The sequence below is a fragment of the Vicugna pacos genome, chromosome 9 (genome assembly GCF_048564905.1).
Source record: "Vicugna pacos chromosome 9, VicPac4, whole genome shotgun sequence".
NCBI classification, from domain to species: domain Eukaryota; kingdom Metazoa; phylum Chordata; class Mammalia; order Artiodactyla; family Camelidae; genus Vicugna; species Vicugna pacos.
Genome location: NC_132995.1, coordinates 45,117,175 through 45,141,916, shown reverse-complemented (window position 1 = coordinate 45,141,916; position 24,742 = coordinate 45,117,175). Strand labels below are relative to the sequence as shown.

Genomic DNA, 24,742 nt, shown 5'->3' with positions numbered 1-24,742 from the left:
GACGATCCCAAGACAAAAATTACAGATCATACAGGGAAAGTATTGATAATAAAGGAGAGTTAACAGTCACACAAATAGGAAGAATGGTATCCTCAATAACTTGATTAGGATAACTTAAAAGAATCTATAAAATGTTAAATGAAGAAATTAAAATCCCTATGAAAGAGATGAATAATAGGTGGAATTTTTGAAATGAAAAATATGGTTATTGAAATTAATGCTGGTTCCTCTCTGGGCTCGGACTTAGTTTGCGCCAACATGGCCAAACACACCAAGAAGGTCGGAATCGTCAGTAAATATGGGACCCATTTTGGTGCCTCCCTCTGGAAAATGGTGAAGAAAATTGAAATCAGCCAGCATGCCAAGTACACTTGCTCCTTCTGTGGCAAAACCAAGATGAAGAGATGAGCCATGGGCATCTGGCACTGTGGTTCCTGCATGAAAATGGTAGCTGGTGGTGCCTGGACCTACACCACTTCTGTGGTCACAGTAAAGTCTGCCATCAGAAGACTGAAGGAATTGAAGGATAAGTAGAAACACCACCATTTGAAATACTGCTAGCCTATAATAAATGGGTTAATTTATGTAACAAAAAAAATTAATTAATGCTGGGCATATATCCAGAGGAAAACTTAATTCAAAAAGACACCTGCACTCCAAAGTTCATAGCAGCACTATTTACAATACCAAGATGGAAACAACCTAAATGTCCATCGACAGATGACTGGATAAAGAAGCTGTGGTATATTTATACAATGGAATACTACTCAGCCATAAAAAATAATAAGATAATGCCATTTGCAGCAACATGGATGGCCCTGGAGAATGTCACTCTAAGTGAAGTAAGCCAGAAAGAGAAAGAAAAATACCATATGATATCACTCATATGTGGAATCTAAAGAAAAAAGACAAATGAACTTATATATAAAACAGAAACAGACTCACAGACATAGAAAACAAATATGGTTATCGGGGGAGAGGGTGGGAAGGGATAAACTGGGATTTCGAGATTTGTAAATACTGACAGGTATATAAAAAATAGATAAACAAGTTTATACTGTATAGCACAGGGAAATATATTTGATATCCTATAGTAGCTTATGGTGAAAAAGAATATGAAAATGAATATATGTATGTTCAGGTATGACTGAAGCATTGTACTATACACCAGAAATTGACACAACATTGTAAACTGACTATACTTCAATTAAAAAAAGTTAAAAAATGAATGCTTAGTAGGTTTAAACAGTAGGTTCTACTCAGCTGAAAAAAAGTTGTCTAACTGAAAGAGCTGAGGAAGTTATCTAGAATGCAGTATGGAAAGATAAAGAGATACACATGTGAAATATAGGTTTAGCAAGAAGAAGGACAGAATGAAGAAGTCCAAAATGCATTTAATAGTTGCTTTAGCAGAAGAGACTGGAGAAAATAAGGGAGAAGCATTACTTGAAGATATAATAAATGAAAAACACAGATCTTCAGGGTGAAGGAGTGAACCAATAGCCAAGGAAGAAGATATACTAGTGATTATTATGAAATGTATAGAAATAAACCACAGTGAAAACACAACATACCCTAACAGAGATAAAGGGAGATATTGATGGGAATATAATCATTGTCAGAGATTTTAACACCACATTAACATCACTAGACAGATCTTCCAGATAGAAAATAAATAAAGCAACAGAGAAATTAAATGATACAATAGAAAAATTAGATTTGGTGGATATTTTCAGAGCATTACACACCCCAAAAATAGGATATACATTCTTTTCAAGTGCACATGGAACATTTTCTAGAACTGATCATGTACTTGGACACAAAAGAAGCCTCAACAATTTTAAGAAGATAGAAATTATCTCAAGCATCTTTACTGACCACAATGCCATGAAACTAGAAATCAACTACAGAGAAACAAAGGAGAAAAAAAGGAAAGCATGGAGATTAAATAACATGCTATTAAAAAACCAATGGGTCAATGATGAAATCAAAGTTGAAATTAAAAAATACCTTGAGACAAATGAAAATGAAAATACAACCACACAAAATTTATGGGACACAGCAAAGGCAGTGCTAAGAGGGAAGTTTATAGCAATACAGTCCTTCCTCAAAAAAGAACAATCTCAAATAAACAATCTAACCTACCAGCTAAAAGAATTAGAAAAAGAAGAGCAAAAAATCCTAAAAGGCAGCACAAGGAAGGAAATAATAAAGATCAGGGAGGAAATAAATAAAATAGAGATTAAAAAAAATAGAAAAAAAATCAATCAAACCAAAAGCTGGGTCTTGAAATAGTAAATAAAATCGACAAACCTCTGACCAAACTCACAAAGAAGAAAAAAGAGCACAAAAAGCAAAATAAGAAAGGAAAATGGAGAAATTACAACAAATAACATAGAAATACAGAATATCATATGAGAATATTATGAAAAACTGTATGGAACCAAAATGGATCTAGAGGAGATGGACAAGCTTCTGGAAACATACAGTCCACCAAGACTGAATCAAGAAGAAACTGACCACTTGAACAAACCAATTGCTAGAAATGAAATCGAATTAGCAATAAAAAACCTCCCTACAAATAAAAGTCCAGGACCAGATGGCTTCACATGGAAATTCTACCAAACATAAAAAGAAGAACTCATACCAGTCCTTCTCAAACTCTTCCAGAAGACTAAAAAGGAGGGAATACCCCCAAACTCATTCTATGAAGTCACCATCACCCTGATACCAAAACCAGGCAAATATACTACCAAAAAAGAGAATTACAGACCAATATCACTGATGAACATAAATGCAAAAATCCTTACCAAAATATTAGCAAACAGAATCCAACAGCACATAAAAAATATTATACATCATGATCAAGTAGGGTTCATCCCAGGGACACAAGGGTGGTTCAACATAAACAAATCAATCAATGTAATACATCACATCAACAAGAGAAAGGACAAAAACCACAAGATCATCTCAACAGATGCAGAAAAAGCATTTGATAAAATTCAACACCCATTTATGATAAAAACTCTCACCAAAGTGGGTATACAAGGAACATATCTCAACATAATAAAAGCTGTATATGACAAACCAACAGCCAGGATAGTACTCAATGGTGAAAAACTCAAAAGCTTCCCACCAAAATCTGGGACAAGACAAGGCTGCTCACTGTCACCACTCCTATTCAACATAGTCTTGGGAGTCCTAGCCACAGCAATCAGTCAAGAGAGAGAAATAAAAGGGATCCAAATTGGAAAAGAAGAGGTAAAAGTGTCACTATATGCAGATGACATGATACTGTACATAGAAAACCCTAAAAGGTCCACACAAAATCTACTAGAACTAATCAAGGAATTCAGCAAAGTAGCATGTTACAAGATTAACGTTCAAAAATCAGTTGCATTTCTTTACACTAACGATGAATCAACAGAAAAAGAAAGTAAAGAAACAATCCCCTTTAAAATAGCACCCAAAGTAATAAAATACCTAGGAATAAATCTAACCAAGGAGGTGAAAGACTTGTACACAGAAAACTATAAACCATTGATGAAGAAAATTAAAGAAGACTTTAAAAAATGGAAAGATATCCCATTCTCCTGGATTGGAAGAATCAATATTGTTAAAATGGTCACCCTGCCCAAGGCAATCTACAGATTTAATGCAATCCCTATCAAATTATCCAGGACATATTTCACAGAACTAGAACAAATCATAATAAAATTTATATGGAACCACAAAAGACCTAGAATTGCCAAAGCATACTAAAGAAAAAGAAAGAGGCTGGAGAAATAACCCTCTCAGACTTCAGACAATTCTACAGAGCTACAGTCATCAAGACAGCATGGTATTGGTAGAAAAACAGACATATGGACCAATGGAACAGAATAGAGAGCCCAGAAATGAACCCACAAAATTTGGTCAACTAATCTTCGACAAAGGAGGCAAGAACACACAATGGAATAAAGATAGTCTCTTCAGCAAATGGTGCTGGGAAAACTGGACAGAAGCATGTAAATCAGTGAAGCTAGAACACTCCCTTACACCATACACAAAAATAAACTCAAAATGGATCAAAGACTTAAACATAGGACAAGATACAATAAACCTCCTAGAAGAAAATATAGGCAAAACATTATCTCACATACATCTCAAAAATGTTCTCCTAGGGCAGTCTACCCAAGCAATAGAAATAAAAGCAAGAATAAACAAATGGGACCTAATGAAACTTACAAGCTTCTGCACAGCAAAGGAAACCATAAGTAAAACAAAATGACAACCTACAGAATGGGAGAAAATTTTTGCAAACGATGAAACCGACAAAGGCTTGATCTCCAGAATATATAAGCAGTTCATACAACTTAATAAGAAAAAACCAAACAACCCAATCCAAAAATGGGCAGAAGACCTAAACAAGCAATTCTCCAAGGAAGACATACAAATGATCAATAGGCACATGAAAAAAATGCTCAATATCACTAAATATCAGAGAAATGCAAATCAAAACTATGATGGCCATCATTCAAAAATCCACAAATAGCAAATGCTGGAGAGGCTGTGGAGAAAGGGGAACCCTCCTACACTGCTGGTGGGAATGCAGCTTGGTGCAGCCACTGTGAAAAACAGTATGGAGATTCCTCAAAAGACTAGGAATAGACTTATCATATGACCCAGGAATCCTGCTCCTGGGCATATATCCAGAAGGAACCCTACTTCAGAAAGACACGTGCACCCCAATGTTCATAGCAGCAGTATTTACAATAGCCAAGGAATGGAAACAGCCTAAATGTCCATCAACAACTGACTGGATAAAGAAGCAGTGGTATATTTATACAATGGAACACTATTCAGCCATAAAACCCGACAACATGGATGTTCCTGTAGAATGTCATTCTAAGTGAAGTAAGCCAGAAAGAGAAAGAAAAATACCATATGAGATCGCTCATATGTGGAATCTAAAAAAAAAGAACATAAATACAAAACAGAAACACTCATAGACGTAGAATACAAACTTGTGGTTGCCAAGGGGGCGGGGGATGGGAAGGGACAGACTGGGATTTCAAAATTTGTAGATACCGACTGGTACATTCAGAATAGATAAACAAGATTATACTGTATAGCACAGGGAAATATATACAAGATCTTGTGGTTGCTCACAGTGAAAAAAGAATGTGACAATGAATATATGTATGTTCATGTATAACTGAAAAATTGTGCTCTACACTGGAATTTGACACAACATTGTAAAATGACTATAACTCAATAAAAAATGTTAAAAATAAAAGAAGCAAGCCTAAAAAAAAAACAGCATACTAAATCTTGTGAAAGACAGCTAATATGGTGCTTTGAAGGATACAATATTAATACTGAACAAAGATTTCAAAGTAAAAAACATTAGAAGGGAAGTAAGCAGCAATTTAAAATAGATAAAACATAAAGTCCAGGATGAACACTAAATAGTCACGAAATCCTGTTTGTCAAATAACACAGAAATGAAAATGTATAAAACAAAAATTTATACATTTTTATATACCATTTTTAGTCTTTCATAATACCATTTGTATCCCAAAACCTTTTATATGCCATTTTCAGTCTTAGAAAATCTTTTATATGTAGCTCTTAGTCTTAGAAAAATTAAATAGAAAAATAGACAAGGTTTAGATAATATAATTTAATAGAGGTTAATTTAATAAAAAAATTCACTTTAATCTGCATTCTATAGCTCGGATAACACTATTTCCAAACATTCACTGGTACTGAAAATCATTCTAGGTGACTAAAATATATTAACAAACTAACAAAAGCAGAAATTGAGAGGGTCATATTACCTGGCCATGATACTGAAAAACTCAGCATTAACTCCACATTAATAAGAGTTTAAATAACAAAAACTACAATCTGAGTCATTTGGAAATTAAAAAGAGAGAAAAATTTACCTTAAGTTACACTTGTAAATAACACTCAATTCTAGACAACTTAGAAAATAATGAAAATTATAATCGATATTAAAATATGCAAAGTTGACTTCCACTTTTTTTAATCTATAATTTTCTTTAAAGTTATGAGACAAAGGTAAAAGATATACTCAGGCAAATGCATACTGTTACTTTTTTTCATTATTAATTAAGAAAGAAAGAAAAGTAGGCATTCAACTTAGGAAGAACATAAAAGAGTAAATTCAAAAGAATTGCTAAGACAAATTGGAAAAGAATAAAAAGGGACCTGACCTAATAGATATTAAGATGTATTTTAAAGCTACATAGCACTTAATATAGTATAGAATGGGTGTAGGTATAGGTAAACGGATCAATGAAGAATAGGGAAACCAGCAGTAGACCCAAATATACATGATAATTTAAGGGAAGAACAGACTCTGTCACCCAGGATGATAGTACTCTTATCTTTGGATTGTCGGATTATGAATAATTATAATTATAATTTTTTTAATGGAGGTACTGAGGATTGAACCTAGGACCTTGTGCATGCTAAGCAAGTGGTCTACCACTGATCTCTACCCCCGCCTCTAGATTATAAATAATTTTAATTTCATTCTTTATCCTTTTTCATATCTTTTCATTTTTCTGTAACAATTATGTATTATTTTTACGATGAGAAAACTTTATAAAATTTCCTTAAAGCTGATAGTTAGCATAATATGTAGGAAGAGTATGTATTTGCTTTTAAAACCAACTTGACTCATTGCAGTCTACTGGTGTTTTCACATCTGCTAATGAAAATCTGCTTTTATTTGTTGTAGTCAGAGGAGAGGAGGCCCTTGGCCTCAAGGAATTACAGGGGAAGTGTGAGAACCTACGTGGAAATGAACTATTCTTATGAATAGCAAAAAAAAATTCATGGGGTTGTATTGTCTTGTTCACTGTTTAACCCCTGGGGCCTGAACAGTGTCTGCCTAATGCAGGACTGAATAAATACTTGTTTAAAGAACGAGTGAAGTAGTTGGATTTATTTGTTTTTTTTTTGGTACTGACAGCTTGTTAGTTTTAATTTCTAAAAGATCATAGCCATAATCCTGGCAGTGAATGCTTAGCTAATCTCATACACGTCTGGGGTAAGGCTTGTATGTTTGAATTTGGCCCCGCCCACCATTATCACATGGCCAGCAAGGGTGGGGAGGCTACTTACTGAGAGAGGCAAGATTAGTGGCACTCCTGGCAGAAGGTTTTCTGGTGAAGACTGGTGGTTGGTTAGAACCTTGAACTCAAAGCCAACTTTCCCAGTGTTCTTGAGTGTGATTTCATTCTCTGTGACATGGTCAAACAGCTTGAGAGAAGAAGAAGGAGAAGAGTTACTTCTTTGTCACCCACCCTTCAAGATGCTGCTGTCATCATGACAGAGGTGGGGAGACAAGCATTCCTTACAGACAAGGATTTCATTTTTCCTAAGGTAGGTGCTGGTCAATCCACATTTCAGTATCACAACCAGGTGCCTCCTGGGTAGGAGGAACACTAAACCCTGGAAAGCTAGCTCTGTCTTTAGTCCAAGAACTAATTTAGTTTAGTATGGCTGTGGGGTGGGCATCTAACCTCCTTGGACCTCCATTTCTTCACCACAAAGAACTCATATTAGAGGATTTTAAAGTAAGCTTGTTTAGATTAATAAGATTTGCTTTTTTTGGATAAAATGTGAGTTCAGAATTTTCTAGAATGAATTCTTCTATTTTTATGGTGAGACATGGGAGTAATGGGCCAGACACGTTTCTGAGATTTTGCTAACATAATTCAGAAGGTCCAATAACCATAAACTGAAGCCACTTCAGGGGTTCTTAGGACAAGCTAAGGCAGAACTAGCTGTTTCAAAGAATGTATTCTGAGCTGAGCCAGAACCAATTGCCCAGAAGATCCTGGAGATAAGGAATGGAAGAGAATTCTACCTGGTCAGTGTAATGCACAAGGTGTCAATAGGTGAATGTGATTTTAGGCACAGTCTTTAACCTATAAGCACACATGCACACACAATTCACTAGTCATACATGCAGTAGCTGTATAATGGTATAATGGTGTTCTCGTCCCCACTAAATATGATAGGAGATACGTGGTACCTGAGTACATAACAAAATATAATTGGGAAAAGAAGATGTGGCATAGAATTAACTGACAATTACACCATAACCACTTGGTGAAATAGGCATTGCTACCCCATTCCCACTTTATAGATGAGGGCTACTGAGGCTTGGAGGGGTTAGATGATATGCCCAAGGTCACAGTCAGTAGGAGTAAAACTAGGATAACATCCTAGTTCTGACTACAAAACCACGCTCTTTTCTCTATGTTGCTTTCTCAAATGCTGCTGGGGTTAATTGTTCAGGGATGGATGGGATGAAAAAGTAATTTGGGGAAAATCTAACTGGTAATGATATTTAGAAGGGTTAGCGGTAGAAGCTATGAGTGCACAGTAACCCCTCGCCTCCATGGAGTCCATGGGACAGCAGCATCAGCATCACGGGGAGCCTGTTAGAAATGTAGATTCTCAGGCTCCACCCTGGACCTACTCAATCAGAATCTGCACTTGAACAAGATTCCCAGGTGATCTGTATGCCCATTACAGTTTGAGAAGAACTGCTGTAATAATTTAGGCAGGGCTTCATGAGATCCTGTGGTATGATAACCACAGTGCTGATGGGAAAGGAAAACTGACTCAGAGGGATTGTTCTGGATGAATTAACAAACCCTGGATGCTGTGAAGATGAGGGGAGGTGAAGGAGAGAGTGCAGTGGAGAATGCCTTGAAGTTCGTAAACTCAAGGGACTGTGAAGGGAGTAAGCCTACTGAAAGAAATGGAGAGGTTGGAATGTGCTTCTGGATTGAGAGATGTAAATTTTAATGTCTCATACAGAATTTCAGGAGACAGTGAGACAAGCAAGTGAAAATATCTGGGAAACAGGTGGCAGTTGAAGGATGATCAGGGTCAGGGACCAGATTAGGGATTAAGGATAGGGGTGATGGTGAGACTATGATGACTGGAGATTCCAGGACAGATTAGAGCGCAAGGACTAGGACTGATGTTTGAGATAAACCCAGAAAATCTGCTCCTGATGGTTGGCAATACCTGTAATCCATAGTTAATATCCTTGGTGTCAAAGGAATAGTTGACCAGGGAGGCTTCTCCCCTTAGTATTATCTCATAGGTCGGCCCCCCTTCCACTTCACACAAAGCTTTAGCCTGCGCAATGATGTCACAGTGTCCATAGAAGGTGAAAGATATCTGGTGGCTACTGTGTGGCCGCAGAACTCCACAGAGGGGCAGAATATCAAACACCTGCAGAGAAAGTCATTCTGTATCAGAGCCTGCAAAGGGTAAGTTCAAGTTCAGCCAATTTACAGATTGATTCCTGATATGCCCTTGATTGACTCCATGAAAGATGACAAGCCCAGCACCCAGAAAACATATGATGGAAATGGCATAAATTGTGCTCGGGCAAGTCTACATTTCTGACTTGGGGCAGGTGCTCAGTAGGAAGAGTTAGCATCAGATGGCTTTAAGGCCCATGAGGTGTTACTTACTTCTTCTATCCCAATGGAAAGCATTTCATCCCATTCAAAGATCCATGGGGATTCCTGAAACTCCACCTGGCTCTGGTTGGGGTCTATTCTTTCTGTATCAGAAGAGTTCATTTTTAATTCCTAGGAAGTAGAGGGGTGAGGAAAAGCTTGCAAGGATTCATAATTCATCATCAACGTACCCTTCCCCATCACTGACAGAAAAATGAAGTATATATTTTAAAAATAGCACTTTTTTCCTATGGAGATAATTGGACAAGTGCCCAAGATGTATGTTTACTGCAATGTTGCTTATAATAGCATAACTTAGGAAGCAAACTAAATGCCTGTCACTAGAGGATCACTTTAGATGAAGAGTGTGTAGTACCTCTATTCGTGGAGGATGATGTAATGCATATTTATGGACTAGGAATGATGTGCACAACATATTACTCCTTCTTAAAGCAGAATTTAAGGGTATGAACTTGTTTTTTTTTAATTATTTAACTTATCAGCAGAGTGGAGAAGGTAATTGTGTTTATTTTTAACAGAGGTACTGGGACTTGAACCCAGGACCTTGTGTATGCTAAGAATACACTCTACCACTGAGCTATACCCTCTCCCCTTAAGTGTATGAATTTGTAAACTCTCTTGAACCTCTTTGTTTTCACCATGGAATTACTGAGGAAGACAGTCCTCCCTTTGTAGCCTCTATCTAGTGGCTAGGAAGAGCACAAGATCACCTAGGTTAGAGGTAACTGGCTCTCCCACTGCAGAGAAAATCTATTTGCTGAGGTGTCTGGGTTCTCACTGAGGTGTTGGCTCTGTGAGTGTTTGGTTGGGGAGTGACCTGGATAAAGACCTGCAGCCCACCCACCCAAGGCAAAAGACACCATACATCTGAGATGACCATGGTGGACACTTGTGCTTTTCTGTTTTCTCTTTCTTCAGACACAACATTGTCATCCACAAGGATAGTCCTGGGGAGTTTAATGAAATGTGGAGAATCACTTATTTGGCAACCATTACAGCACAGTCTTCAGCTGCATACTAGTCCCCTCTTCCTCTCCTCTCTACTGTGCCCCAAAGAATAAGTGGGGTTCTCACTCAAGGGACACCTTTCTCAAAGGTCAGAGAGCCAGTGCTCTGTTACTCCCTGTCCCCAAGCATGCAGTCTATGGCATCAAACTGGTCAATTTTCCATGGGCCCCCACCCTTCTTTCTTGGCTTTGATCAATCCCATCTGACTTACAAAAAGTTCTCACAAGCTCTAGTAATTCTTCAGACAATCTGCATGTGTCCCCAGTGCTCAAGCTTCATTATTTATTGGAACATTTTATTGTGAGAATATAATGTCTGGCCAATTGTCATGTCCTTTCCTGCTTGCTACCCTTGATCTGACCCTGGCTGCAGAACTTGGGCTGAAGGAGAGGGCAACATAAGAAGGGCTCAATACCCATGGACTCAAAAGGCTATGGCTCCCTGAGAGCAGAGATGACTTTCAACTCTATATCCCAGGTGCCTAGTCGAGGACCTCACTTATTACACTGTTGACCAGTAAGTGGTTGGATGAATAAATGAAGGATGAGTTTGAGAATGTCAGTCAGTGTAGAGAAAAGAATGTTATTTAAAGAAAATCCATTTTGTCTTTGCATTTGCACTTACTTAACAAAATCACTTAGATCCATCTCAGGGGACTCTATTGTTGGGACCGCTGGCGAACTGACAGATGCCAAGGTTTCTGGGGTAGATTCCACCTGGGATAGCAGGGCACTGTCGGGCTTCCTTGGCCATGTCATAAACCTACAAAGACATGGGGTGGGGGACACAGTTGCAAGTCAGTGCCTGGGTGGGCTCTTGGTTTCTAAGGTGAAACTCCAAATCCTAGACCAGGTGGGTTAAAAAGGGACCGCCTTATACCCTCCTTTGAATTTACCTTCTTCAAACCTTAACTGAAGTTTTACTTTCTCCTAAAAGTTTGCTGGCCCTCCCCTCCTCTCCATCTAACACAGTGCCTGGACTGCAGTGGGCATTAGGTCATGGCTATGAATGAATGAGTCACCAGGGCTCCTGCTCCCAGATAACCAGGAAGCAGGATGAGGATGTCAGGCACTCACTCTTGGGGTCCTGTAGGTGTGGGCTCAGCCTCTGTGGGACCCTGCCTCCCATCATATTTGCTCTGGGTGCCTTGACTGCTTCAGCCTGGCACTGGCCCTGCCAGTTTGCTTTGCAGCTACTCAAGTTCTCAGAGCAGAGGGTGAGGGGGAAACTGGTGACTGCACCAGCTGGCATAGAAGCCTGTATGTCCAGGTTTCACTGACTGGATGTCACAAAGGCCAAAGTGGTGGCATTGCCCCCATTCTTCCTGGTCCCCCAGGGCACAGGTGGCTTTTTAAGAGACTCCTCCCCTCCCCCATCTGAGACCCTTGATATTAATTTCAACCCAATTTCACTTAGATATTCAATCTGACTCCGCACGCTCCTACGTTTTCTCAGAGGCTCAGCAGAAACATTATGTGGAGCTCCCACCACTGTCCCATCTTCCCATTGAAAGAATTTTTTCCTCCCTCTGAAGTTTTACACCATTGCATATGCACTTTTGAGGATAATGTCTATTCTCTACCATATACCTGAGTGCTGCTTCTTAAACTTCGGGTGTTCCACTACCAACTTCATGATTTCTGCTGTGCTGAATATCACCTAATAAGTTTATTTTATTAAGGTATAATTAAAGTACACAATGCACTCATTGTTAAGCATTGTTTGATGAGTTTTTATAAATATATATACCAGGATAATCACTACCATATTAATACACAGAACATTTCTATCATGTTAAAACGTTCCCTTGTGCCTGACCCAGTCTATCCCCCCTCACCCTGGCTCCAGACATTCATTTGCTGTATGTCACTATGGCTTAACCTATGCCTACAGTGCCATCTAAATAGAACCATAAATATGTACACTTTTGTGCCTGAATTCTCTTGCTCAGCATAGTGTTTTTGAGGATCATCTATGTTGTAGCAAGGAGCAGTCATCAGTTTTTTTTTTTTAAATGACTGAGCAGTATTCCATAGTATGGATGACTAGTGTGTTTATCCATCTTGTTGATGGACACCTTGGCTTCTTCTAGCTTTTACTATGATGAATAGAGTTGCCAAGAACAATTATGTACAAGTTTTTGTGGGGACATATGTTTTCATTCCTCTTGGGTAAATTTCTAGGAAGGGAACTGCTGGGTTGTATGGTATATGCATATTTAATGTTATAGGAAACTGCCAGTTTTCCAAAGTGGCTTTACACCATTTTACACTACCACTGACAGTGACCAGAGTTCTGGCTGGTCCACATCCTCACCTCCACTTGGTATTCAGTCTTTTTAATTAGAACTATTCAAATGAGTATGTAGTGAAAACACATTGTAGCGTTAATTAATAGGCTTATTTTAAAGGAATTTTTGTATCATTACTATAAATTAAAAACCAGTTTTATCTACCATATTTAGAAAAATCAACATGATGGGAAAAAAATTAATGTTACTATTTTCTTGCTGGGTGGAGACTCTGAACTGACTCCTGACTGTTCTTTTTGGGGGGGGGGGGTCAGCTGTTTCCCTTGGGAAAACACTGAACTAGTGCCACCCAAGAACTATGAGCTCTTGGAGGGCAGGGTCCCAGGTAGTCCCTGTTTACAGCTCTCATAGCCCAGGGTCTTATATGTACGTAGGGCATGAGCTCAACGTATGTCTGACTGAATGGACAGATGGATGGATGGTTGAATGAGAACAAGTAAGCAGTAAGCAGGGTAATTTGGCTATTTGTCACCTCCACATCCACTCCACCCAACCTGGGACAGCCTCAGAGAAGAGTGGAAAAGCTCTTTTCATCTTCTTCCACAAGCTTCCATTTGGCTTATTCCAGGCCAGATGTTTCTATTTGACATTATCTTAGGCTGAAATCACACCATTCTGGGCAGAGGACACACGTTGGGCTGGGTGCTGGGAAGCTCATTAAAATAAAGATTCTTGAACCTCATCCTTGGGTAAATTCTGATTTGGCAGGTCTCTGGCAGGGCCCAGGAGTTACATTTTTTTAACAGTCTTCTCAGGTGATTCTAATGTACAGCCAAATTTAGGACCTGCTCTGGGAAGGAATGGCAACCTGAAGGCTAAGGGCTGGAGCTGATAATTAATGTGGGGCTATCACTCAGCCTTACCAGCTAGGGACAGGAAAATCAGCAGAGGGTGATTCAGAGCACTTATTAAATCACCCCAGGTCAGCAGAGATACCTGGGGAGACTCTGCTGGATCACTGCCCCATATAATAGCACCCCCATCCAACATTTGCATTCCCCTGGATGTTGTGCTAAATGAAAAACAAAAGGCATATGGGAATATCTGTAAAGGAAAAATACAAAGCTGTAGAATGTCTGCAGACCTGAGGAAAAACAACACCTCGGTTGCCAGCAATACCTGGACAATGGGGAAGTGAGAGGTCTTTTGGAAACAAAGGAGACCAGTACAGCAGCCCTGCTGCTAACAGACAGGAGACTGTGAAACCTCTAACATAATGAAGGCTTTAACTTATCATTAAAACAGAAAACCTGCTCCAAAGAAAAAGAAGGTTGGGAGAGTTTTTTGGATCCAATTTCATTTTTACTCTCGGGAACAGATGATAACTTTCCTGTTGTGCTGACCCAAACAGGATTAGATTCAGTTATTTTTAAAAAAGACTGCGTAGCCAACAAAGAAAATCAATATTGCTCCAGTTCCAGAGCTACTCAAATGAGAATCACTAGAGGAGCCAGCAAAGAAACCCTTCTTTTAGCTGGGACAGAACTGTGTGAATGTCACACACACTGTTGATCAGTCACACTGGTTTGGGCTCAGCAGTTTCCCTCTTCATATTTTATTTTCAATTCTTGGGTAGGTTAGGATCAACACAATCTTTTGCGCTGCAAATTAAAAGAAGCCCACCACTCTTGTTTCCTGTACTCCCTTCACTAAGAAGCAGCATTGCATCAAAATAAAACTTCCCAAATCAGGCTTGTGTTTCAGCTAATGTTGTGTTGTGGTTCAGATGACATTTGGAGATGGAATAGATGTATGCTGGATATCCGCTCAAGTCTCTGCAATGCAGCCAAGGCCTCCATAAAAGGTGGGGGCAGCCTTGTAGTCGACACAATGACCTATAATTCGTTGATTATAGACCTGGAATTTGGGAGTGTCGACTACAGAGGGTGAAAATGGCTCATGGCTGGATAAGAAAAGGTCCTGCAGGTGCGTTTTGTTTGGCTCATATGTTGATTAATGTTTTTTTTTCTTTCTTTCTTTTTAAGTATCAATGGTAGCAGATGCTATTGGTGCACCGATTAGATCCCCTTCACTAGTATGATGCACCCATCCCCTGGGTGCTGTGGATATTGGCTGTACCCTTCTTGGGGGCATTGCCCTGGTCCAGTGGGAGCTGCCTCACCTGCCCTGAGGTGCCTAGGCGGTTATACTTCTCATCCCCTACAGTCTTGAGTAACTTGAGTCTCAGCCACTCAGTTATGTCCCACTGACTCCCACCTTAGCATGGGTGGCCAGTTGGAAGCATTCTGGGACGTAACAAAGGGCTAAGGCAGCCTGCTTTCCATGTGTGTGTCTGTAGTTCACTTCCCCTGCTTGGGTGGCAGAGCTAGACCGTGCTGGTGGGGAAGGCACCAAGCCAGCCCCATCTGTTTCGTCTGTCATTTGCTTCCCAATGTGGGAGGATCAGCAAGTGTAAGACCACAAAGCCAGGCAATAAATATGGAAACGTGGCTAGGACTTCGTGTTTGTGCCCAGAGAGGCTCAAGAATTTACCTACTTTTAATAGATTTAAACTGATGATTATAACTTCCCTTTAGGAGCAGAAATGGGGGGGGTGGTATCTAACCTGGAGCAGGTTTGTGATGTGTAGAGCTAGAAGGAGGGCAGGAGGGAGGGAGAGAGAGAGATGAAGGTTAAAGAAAATGAGAGAAGCAGAGGTTAGATAGCTGAGAGGAAGAATGGGAATATAAAAACCACCTGATAAGACCTAATAAGTAAAGATGTATGGTTTGCCTAATGCGGCACACAAATTATAAATTAAAAGTGATAGAAATATTAGGTGTAACTGTAGGAGAAAATAGCTCAACAATGAAATGAGTTATACTGAATAGCACACATTCATAACCTTGAATGGCTGAAAACTCAAACTGGACCTTGGAACCATGCGAGGATCACTGATAGGACACCAGTGGCTTGTGTGGTCATGCTCTCATTTTGATATCAAAAGGGGGAGAGGGTGGGGTACAGGAGGCTTGACCCTGAAGGGCTTTGTAAGACTGACTAAGAATTCTGCTTATCCTCAGGAAAATGGAGAATCTTCTAAAAGTTTTTAAAGGGGAACGTGAAATGATTAGAAAGTTCACTTGGGCTGCAGAACAGCACATGGGTTAGAAGGGGACAACCCTAGAATGACAAAAACTCTTAACCATGCTTTAAAGAGTGGAGAAAAACATAACCCAATGGGATGTTTTCTGTTTTTATATCATTTATATATTAAAAAAAACAATCAGGAAGCCCACACAGAAAATAATGTTAGAAATTCAGACAAAAAATAATGGCAGCCTTGGTCAAAGAGAGTGGAGATGGAGATCGAGTGGGAAGTTCCAGTGCATATTAGGAGATGGAATGGCAGGACCATGGCCCTGGGCTGAGGATCCCAGCCTGCACAGCCCAAGAGTTTCTTCCCACACCACTGCCTCCATGGCCTGTTCATGAGCAAGGCTGAGTGGCTGGCTAGATAGAAGGAATGGAAATGCAAGAGAAGTGGAGGAGACAGTAGGGGCCACCACAATCACCTGGTCACCTGTGTCCCCCCTACATTTGCTGCTAGGGCTTGGAAACCTCCTCTTGCCAATGCCAGGAGGAAGAGGTATGTAAAAACTGTAAAAATAAAGTGGCTGGAGGAGGATCAGCACCTCTCCTGTCCCTGTGGCCACTCTCCCCACTCTCCTGTCATGCCTCCTCCACTGCTGGCCAGCACTTACTCCCAACTCATTGCTTCTGCTGTCTTCATCATCATCATTGTCATCAACATCATCACTATCACTACTGTCATCATTGTCATCATCACCGTCATCACCACTGTCAACATCGCCACCACCATCTGCTTCCATCTGGCAGCTATACATTTCCTCACACAGAAAGCCTTATCCCTTTATTATGTCCCACTGGCCAACTGTGCTAAGATGGAATTTGGTGGGACATAATTGAGTAGCTGAGACTCAAGTTACTCAGACCCTAAGTGGTGAAAACCACATTATAAAAGGCTCTCAAACGAGTTGCTGTTGGAGCTCCTTGAACTATGGTTCTCATGTAGCTGTCCACTGGAATCACCTGTGGAACTCTGACGCCAACTAATGCCCGATTCCCAATTCAGATTTACTTGGAGTCAGGATATTGAAAAGCTCTCAGCATGATTCTAATGTGCACACAGTGAAAAGACACCATCTACGAACCAGGAAGTGGGCTCTTGCCAGACACCATATCTGTCTGTGCCACAATCTTGGACTTTCCAGCCTCCAGAACTGTAAGAAAGAAATGTTTGTTTTTAAGCCACCCTAGTCCCTGGTATTTTGTTAGAGTAGCCCAAACAGACTGATAGGCCCTAATTAACAGTAGCCAATGCTTATTTATCCTTTATTCTCTACCAAGTATTAAGTGACACACTCAATAAGAACTCCCTAGTTAAATCTTCACAACAGCTTGATGAGGTGTGTACTAAGATGGTCCTCAGTCTTCAGATGATAAAACTGAGGCTCAAGGAGCAAGTAAGTGGCTGAGCTAACTAGCCTGGCTCCAAAGCTCATTCTCTTAGCAACTTTAACGGACAGTCTACCTGATCAACAGGTGAGGGCTGCCCCTTGGTTACTTCATGTTATGCCATACCCATGGCAGTGACTCACAAAGTAGGCTTTTTCATTTTAAAAGTAATTGGAATCAGGGGAGGGAGGGTATAACTCAGTGGTTGAGCACATGCTTAGCATGCACAAGGTCCTGGGTTCAATCCCCAGAAACTCCATGTTTTAAAAAAAAGGAAAGAATAAAAGTAATTGGAATCCATTGGTCTATATTTCTGTTTTTGTACAAATACCATGCTGTCTTGATTACTATAGCTCTGTAGTATTGTCTGAAGTCTGAGAGAGTTATTCCTCCAGCCTCTTTCTTTTTCTTCAGTAATGCTTTGGCAATTCTAGGTCTTCTGTGGTTCCATATAAATTTTAATATGATTTGTTCTAGTTCTGTGAAATATTTCCTGGGTAATTTTATAGGAAATGCATTAAATCTGTAGATTACCTTGGGCAGTGTGACCATTTTAACAATATTGATTCTTTCAATCCAGGAGAATAGGATATCTTTCCATTTTTTAAAGTCTTCTTTAATTTCCTTCATCAATAGTTTATAGTTTTCTGTGTATAAGTCTTTCACCTTCTTGGTTAGATTTATTCCTAGGTATGTTATTACTTTGGATGCTATTTTAAAGGGGATTGTTTCTTTACTTTCTTTTTCTGTTGATTCATCGTTAGTGTAAAGAAATGCAACTGATTTATGGAATAGAATAGAGAGCCCAGAAATGAACCCACAAACTTTTGGTCAACTAATCTTCAACAAGGGAGGCAAGAATATACAATGGAATAAGAATCTCTTCAGCAAATGGTGTTGGGAAAACTGGACAGCAGCATGTAAACCAGTGAAGCTAGAACACTCCCTTACACCATACACAAAAATAAACTCAAAATGGATCAAAGACTTAAACATAGGACAAGATACAATAAACCTCCTAGAAGAAAATATAGGCAAAACATTATCTCACATACATCTCAAAAATGTTCTCCTAGGGCAGTCTACCCAAGCAATAGAAATAAAAGCAAGAATAAACAAATGGGACCTAATGAAACTTACAAGCTTCTGCACAGCAAAGGAAACCATAAGTAAAACAAAATGACAACCTACAGAATGGGAGAAAATTTTTGCAAACGATGAAACCGACAAAGGCTTGATCTCCAGAATATATAAGCAGTTCATACAACTTAATAAGAAAAAACCAAACAACCCAATCCAAAAATGGGCAGAAGACCTAAACAAGCAATTCTCCAAGGAAGACATACAAATGATCAAAAAGCACATGAAAAAATGCTCAATATCAGTAATTATCAGAGAAATGCAAATCAAAACTACAATGAGGTATCACCTCACACCAGTCAGAATGGCCGTCATTCAAAAATCCACAAATGACAAATGCTGGAGAGGCTGTGGAGAAAGGGGAACCCTCCTACACTGCTGGTGGGAATGCAGTTTGGTGCAGCCACTGTGAAAAACAGTATGGTGATTCCTCAAAAGACTAGGAATAGACTTATCATATGACCCAGGAATCTTGCTCCTGGGCATATATCCAGAAGGAACCCTACTTCAGAAAGACACTTGCACCCCAATGTTCATAGCAGCACTATTTACAATAGCCAAGGAATGGAAACAGCCTAAATGTCCATCAACAACTGACTGGATAAAGAAGATGTGATATATTTATACAATGGAACACTATTCAGCCATAAAACCTGACTAATGGATGTTCCTGGAGAATGTCATTCTAAGTGAAGTAAGCCAGAAAGAGAAAGAAAGATACCATATGAGATCGCTCATATGTGGAATCTAAAAAACAAAAAATTACATAAATACAAAACAGAAACACTCATAGACACAGAATACAAACTTGTGGTTGCCAAGGGAGTGGGTGATGGGAAGGGACAGACTGGGATTTCAAAATTTGTAGATACTGACAGGCATATGCAGAACAGATAAACAAGATTATACAGGGAAATATATACAAGATATTGTGGTAGCTCACAGCAAAAAAAAATGTGACAATGAATATATGTATGTCCATGTATAACTGAAAAATTGTGCTCTACACTGGAATTTGACACAACATTGTAAAATGACTATAACTCAATAAAAAAGTGTTTTAAAAAAAGTAATTGGAATCCACATCATAAGGATCATATGTCTAGAAGCTTTCTTGGGAAGAAGAGGGACCCATCCTGACTGTATCTAGATGAGGAAAAGCAACACACAGTCGACCTTGCCCTTGAAGTGACTTCCCACAGAGAGTTTTGCTGCTAGATGAGTGGTGGAGGGATGTGACCAGAATCTATCTTGAAGCTCTCCAGAGGGTCCACTTCTATAAAAGCTCCAGAAGGTGTCTCCACTGCTACATGCTCTTAGAAAGGCTGCCGAACAGGGAACAGGTGGGCTGTGAACTCTCCCTTATGATCAGCTTCAAAGCTCTTCAGAAATATTTTCAAAACAGGACAGTTTTTAAAGTCAATTTCTTTTAATGTCTGGCCTTCATCAGATGTCTAGCTTTAGGGGGAATTTTAATTAATACGAACATGTAGATAAATCAGATCACTATACGAACCAAGCAGACATCATCCTAACTCAGGTTCAGATAGGCACTGATAACTTTCCACTGATTTCTTTAGAAGCCAGCTTAGTTCACACTGAATATAAAAGTCTGATGCCCTCCACTGAATTTTGAGACACTGGGAAGATGCCTTAAAAAATGAATTTATAATAAAGTAACTAGAGTTCTTCTATAACAGCACAGAAACAGTACAAAAAGTTTTATAACATTCAAAATTGAAATTAAAAACAGCCCAATTCATTTCTCTATGGGGTAACAGATATCTTAGGAAATTGGACTAAACTCAACTGCAAATAAAGCAGACTGTCATCCCTAACACAGTGATCACTTTTAAGTATGAAGGGAGCGAAACGTCTCCCTCTGCTTGGACTTGAGTCACTTGTAGGCCAAATACAAAGACAGGAAGAATGGACGGCTATGGAGAGGCCTGAGGGATGGAGGGTCTGGGGGCTTCCAGGGCTGTCAGCATGGAGGATAAGCAGGTCTGCTGGGGGTTGACCTCATACTGTTCTCTTTCACAAGGGGCTTCAAATGTACTAATAATGTCATATTTCTAATGGGGGTGACAAGACATGGATGTTTAATTATTATTCTTAAACAATGTGTATGTGTTATATACACTTCCACATGCATGATGTAGTTTCACAATAAAACAAGAGTGGATTTCAAGGAACATGTGGAGTGAGGGCCTTATCTGGGTAATGAAATCATCACTGATCTCCCAGACAGGCAAGTTTCAGTTAAGTGAGGGGCCAAAAGCCAGTTTAAATCAGATTAGGTGGTGAGAAGGGCGACTAGTGCACTGGTTTCTTATGCTTCCCCATACAGAGATACAAGAGGATGCCGAGAAGGGCTTTCTAAGATGTGGAGCACCTACACTGAATGCAAAGGTACAGGGAGCTTGGAGGCAGTAAGAGAGAGAAGAGGTTATTGATAGAGGATGCAGAGAAGGCAAGTCTGGCCTTGAAAAGCCCCAGATGTTGGGGGAGGAAATGAGATGATGAAAGCAGTAGCCTGAAGAAAAGCTGTCTCTGGTGTGGGCCAGGCAACCAGTGCCGAGCAGAGTGTGGCAGGACTCTGAAAGGGAGGCAGCCTGAGGAAGGGGATGGCTAGGAGGGCTGGAAGGAAGGACTATCCAGGAAACACGTCTGAGGAAAAACTGGTGGGACATACTAAGGAGAGAAGCAGAACTGAAGAAAGATGCCACAAAACCAGACAGGCTAGAAAAGGGAATCCTCCAATACTGCTGGTGGAAATGTAAACTGGTGCAGCCACTATGGAGAACAGTGTGGAGATTCCTTTAAAAACTGAAAATAGAGTTACCATATGATCCAGCAATCCCTACTCCTGGGCATATATCTGGAGAAAATTCTAATTTGAAAAGATACATGCACCCCAGTGTTCAGAGCAGCACTATATACAATAGCCAAGACATGGAAACAACATAAGTGATCATTGACAGATAAGTGGATAAAGAAGATATGGTACATATAGACAAGATGGAATATTACTCAGCCATAAAAAAAGAATGAAATAATGCCATCTGCAGCAACATAGATGGACCTGGAGATTAGTATACTAAATGAAGCAAGTCAGAGAAAACCAAATATCATATGATATCATTTACATGTAGAATCTAAAAAAAATGATACAAATGAACTTATTTACAATACAGAAACAGACTCACATAGAAAACAACAAACTTATGGTTACCAAAGGGGAAAGGGAGGGGAGGGATAAATTAGGAGTTTAGGATTAGCGGACACAAACTACTATATATAATAGATAAAAAACAAGGTCCTACTGTATGGTATAGGGAACTATATTCAATATCTTATAATAATCTATGATGGAAAGAATATGAAAAAGAATATATATAGGAAAAGAATCTAAAAAAGATTTATTTCTTTTCTTTAATTAAACTTACCAATGTCTAAAGTTTACTTTTTCTCTCTTCTGGAACCACTCAAAGACCTAAAATCTTTAACTCTAATTCCCCACCCTACTGTATAGCACTTTAGTCCTACATTGATACTATATTAACCCCACAGATTAAACATTATTATTATTATTATTTTATACAGTTAATAATAGTTTAAGTTTACCCATAATGTACCATTTTCTTAGTCTGGAAATCCTTCTTACATCTCAGACATTATGTCTAGGATAATTTTTCTTCTTCCTTAATTATATCCAGTAGAAGACCCTTAACGAGTCTGTTCCTCCTTTAATGGGTCTGTTGATAATGGTGTTTTGCAGTTTCTATTAGTCTAAGGACAATTGTTTCTGTTGCATCTGGTTCATAGTAGCCCATGTCATTCTCCTACTTTAAACTCTCCCTCGGCTTTTCACAACATTTTTGAAAAAAATCAAACTCCTTAGCACACAGCCTACAACATCCAACCTGACCTGGCTTGGCAAATTTTCCAGTCATATTGCTCCCACTTCCCAGACTCAAGGTCATCTGCTACCATGGCCTTTTTACTCTTCAAATGTTTACTCATATATTTACTGATTAAAAATTTTTAAAATTAAAGACTGTATGGGCTGAATTGATCCCCCTTGAAATACTGCGTTGAAGTTCTAACCCCAGGACCTCTGCCCTACTGCTCAGGAAATATTCTTAAGTCAACTGTCCCCCACCCCTCAGCCATACGTGACTTCAAAGAGTAGGCCATGTAACATCCTGAGTTGGTGAGGGAGGCCACAGAGGTTCTGGTTAAGACTCTCACCTCTTGCGCCTTCAGGCCTGTGCTCCCTTCCTTAATCTCACCTAGATGCATCCTCTGAGTGTACTGTCTACTACACGCCAGCATCAGCTTATGGTGATTTGTTCCAGCAGTGATAGGATACTCATACAGGGAAGGTGGGTGGCCCCTGTTTGCACTGGATTCACTCTTTGGGCTGTGGCATTATTATTCTGGCTCAGATGCAAGCAGGTAGAGAATTAGGGAAGAAAGGAGGTGGGAGGGACATAGAGCTGGACTTGGAACTTTGCCCAAGGCCAGCTGTGGCCACTTCTGTCCCCTCTTTTGACCCTTTTTGCTTCCTCATCAGAGCTGCTGTCCCTGTAGCCCCCAGGCTCCACACTTGCTTTTGTCTTTTTGGGGAATGGAAAAAGAAAAACACAACTGCAGAGGCTTCAGGGATTCTGAGAGGTACAGGGCCAATGGAGAGAAGAGAGGGATAGTTATGGAAGGGACAAAGGCTCAGGCCAGCGAGAGACACCTGTGGCCCTCAGACCCTGCAAGGCCTCTCCAGGCCCTGAAAGAGATGCTGACTAATTTCAGGAGATGATGTCTCCCAGGTGCCTCTGGGACCCTGCTTCTCAAACAGGGCCCATTTGAGCATCTCTAAGGTGCCAATCCACTCAGTTTTCTCAATAAAGGAATGGTCAGAACAGATGATGCTTACTGAGATTTATCACGTGACAGGCAAAGATCCAGGAGCTGTGAGGCAGTGACTGAGTTGGTTCTCACCCACGTCTGTATGTGGGAGGGGCCCCTATCCTGGCCCTCCTTCCAGATGAGGAAGCCCAGACTCAGGATGCTCAGCCACCCACCAAGGTCATATAGGGCAGGTGACCAAGCGCAAGGCTGCCGTAGAGGCCACGCTCTTAGCCAGCACCCCGAGCAGCCCTGGATGGCTGGGGAGCAAGGATCCCCACTGCTTGCCCCCTGGGATTCAATAAAACTATTTTTGTTTTGAAAGGAAAATAAAGAATCATGTTTTATTTTTCCCCTAAAGATTTTTGTTTTCTTGGTTGGAACCTTGGGCAAAGCAAGGGCCTGTCCTTGATCATTGGTCTGGGCTTACCTGGCTGCAGGGAGGAGTGGTCAGGGTGACAGGGAGGCACTCTGGGCCTGGCCCTCCTGACCACACATGATGAAGGCAGCCTTGATGAATGTACCAACAGGAAAGGGATTTTCAACCCTTCTTCAGAAGGAAAAGGGGTCTTGGTCTATCTTCCTGGTGTCTAAGGACCTGAAGGTTCCAACACTTTCAGATCCTGGGGAGAACTTCACTTAGCAGCACTTGGTAGGAAGGAATGAAGAAGAAAGGACCCTTTGAGAGCCTGAAAACTGCCACTGATTTCAGATTTTCTTTCATATCTCAGAGACATATGCACTTCATAGACATATTTCATTTAATCCTCACTCTTTACAGTTTCTATATTATCCTCATTTTACAGGCAACTAAACCAGGGCACAGGGGCTCGTGGCTAGGACACAGCCAGGATTCTAACCAGCCATGTCCCATTCCACAGCCCAGGACCTCAACTACCACTGATACATCTCATCTTAGAAAAGCTCCACTTTCGAGGCAACAGAAATTGAAGAACGATGGAGACAGATGGAAATAAACAGAAAATGAGGACCCCTCAACCCCCTTGTAGCCCTTCTTCCAATCATAATACTGTACAACTGACACTTATCACAGAATAATCACTGTGAGAACAACACATGTTTCTTTGCTATAGGGCTGGGTTCCCTTAGGCCCTTGTATTTGATTTATTTACAATCTGATTTGGAAACGAAAAGGCAAAGCTGTCCTTGGAGACCGTGCAGCCTGTGCTCTACACTCTAGCATCGCCTCAGCTTGCGGCTCTGAGCCTGGGCACAGACATCAGCTGGGCCAGCATCCGCCTGGCTCTTTCTGGCCTTTTAGAAGCAAGGCTTGGTTCAAGCCTGGGCTTCCCCATGCTCCTCTTTCATACCAGTGCCACGAAGCATCGTGTGTTTATCCAGCTGAAACATC

At 40.3% G+C, this 24,742-nt stretch overlaps 1 protein-coding gene, 1 long non-coding RNA gene and 1 pseudogene across 2 annotated transcripts in view; 2 read left to right on the top strand and 1 right to left on the bottom strand.

Moving 5' to 3' along the window:
- The window catches only part of HYDIN (HYDIN axonemal central pair apparatus protein), a 478,970-nt gene that overhangs the window by 106,661 nt on the left and 347,567 nt on the right, over positions 1-24,742 (bottom strand). Inside the window, exons 31-35 of the mRNA XM_072967685.1 lie at positions 11,157-11,294; positions 10,390-10,471; positions 9,516-9,635; positions 9,061-9,270; positions 7,138-7,275 (exon numbers count right to left, since the gene is read on the bottom strand). Of these exons, the coding sequence (XP_072823786.1) occupies positions 7,138-7,275; positions 9,061-9,270; positions 9,516-9,635; positions 10,390-10,471; positions 11,157-11,294 (688 nt within the window). The remainder of the gene's footprint in view (positions 1-7,137; positions 7,276-9,060; positions 9,271-9,515; positions 9,636-10,389; positions 10,472-11,156; positions 11,295-24,742) is intronic.
- LOC116281926 (large ribosomal subunit protein eL43-like) lies at positions 259-534 on the top strand (annotated as a pseudogene).
- LOC140698179 (uncharacterized) lies at positions 7,145-24,369 on the top strand. The gene is made up of 2 exons (XR_012075755.1): positions 7,145-7,398; positions 24,177-24,369. It is a non-coding gene; the product is annotated as an uncharacterized lncRNA (long non-coding RNA).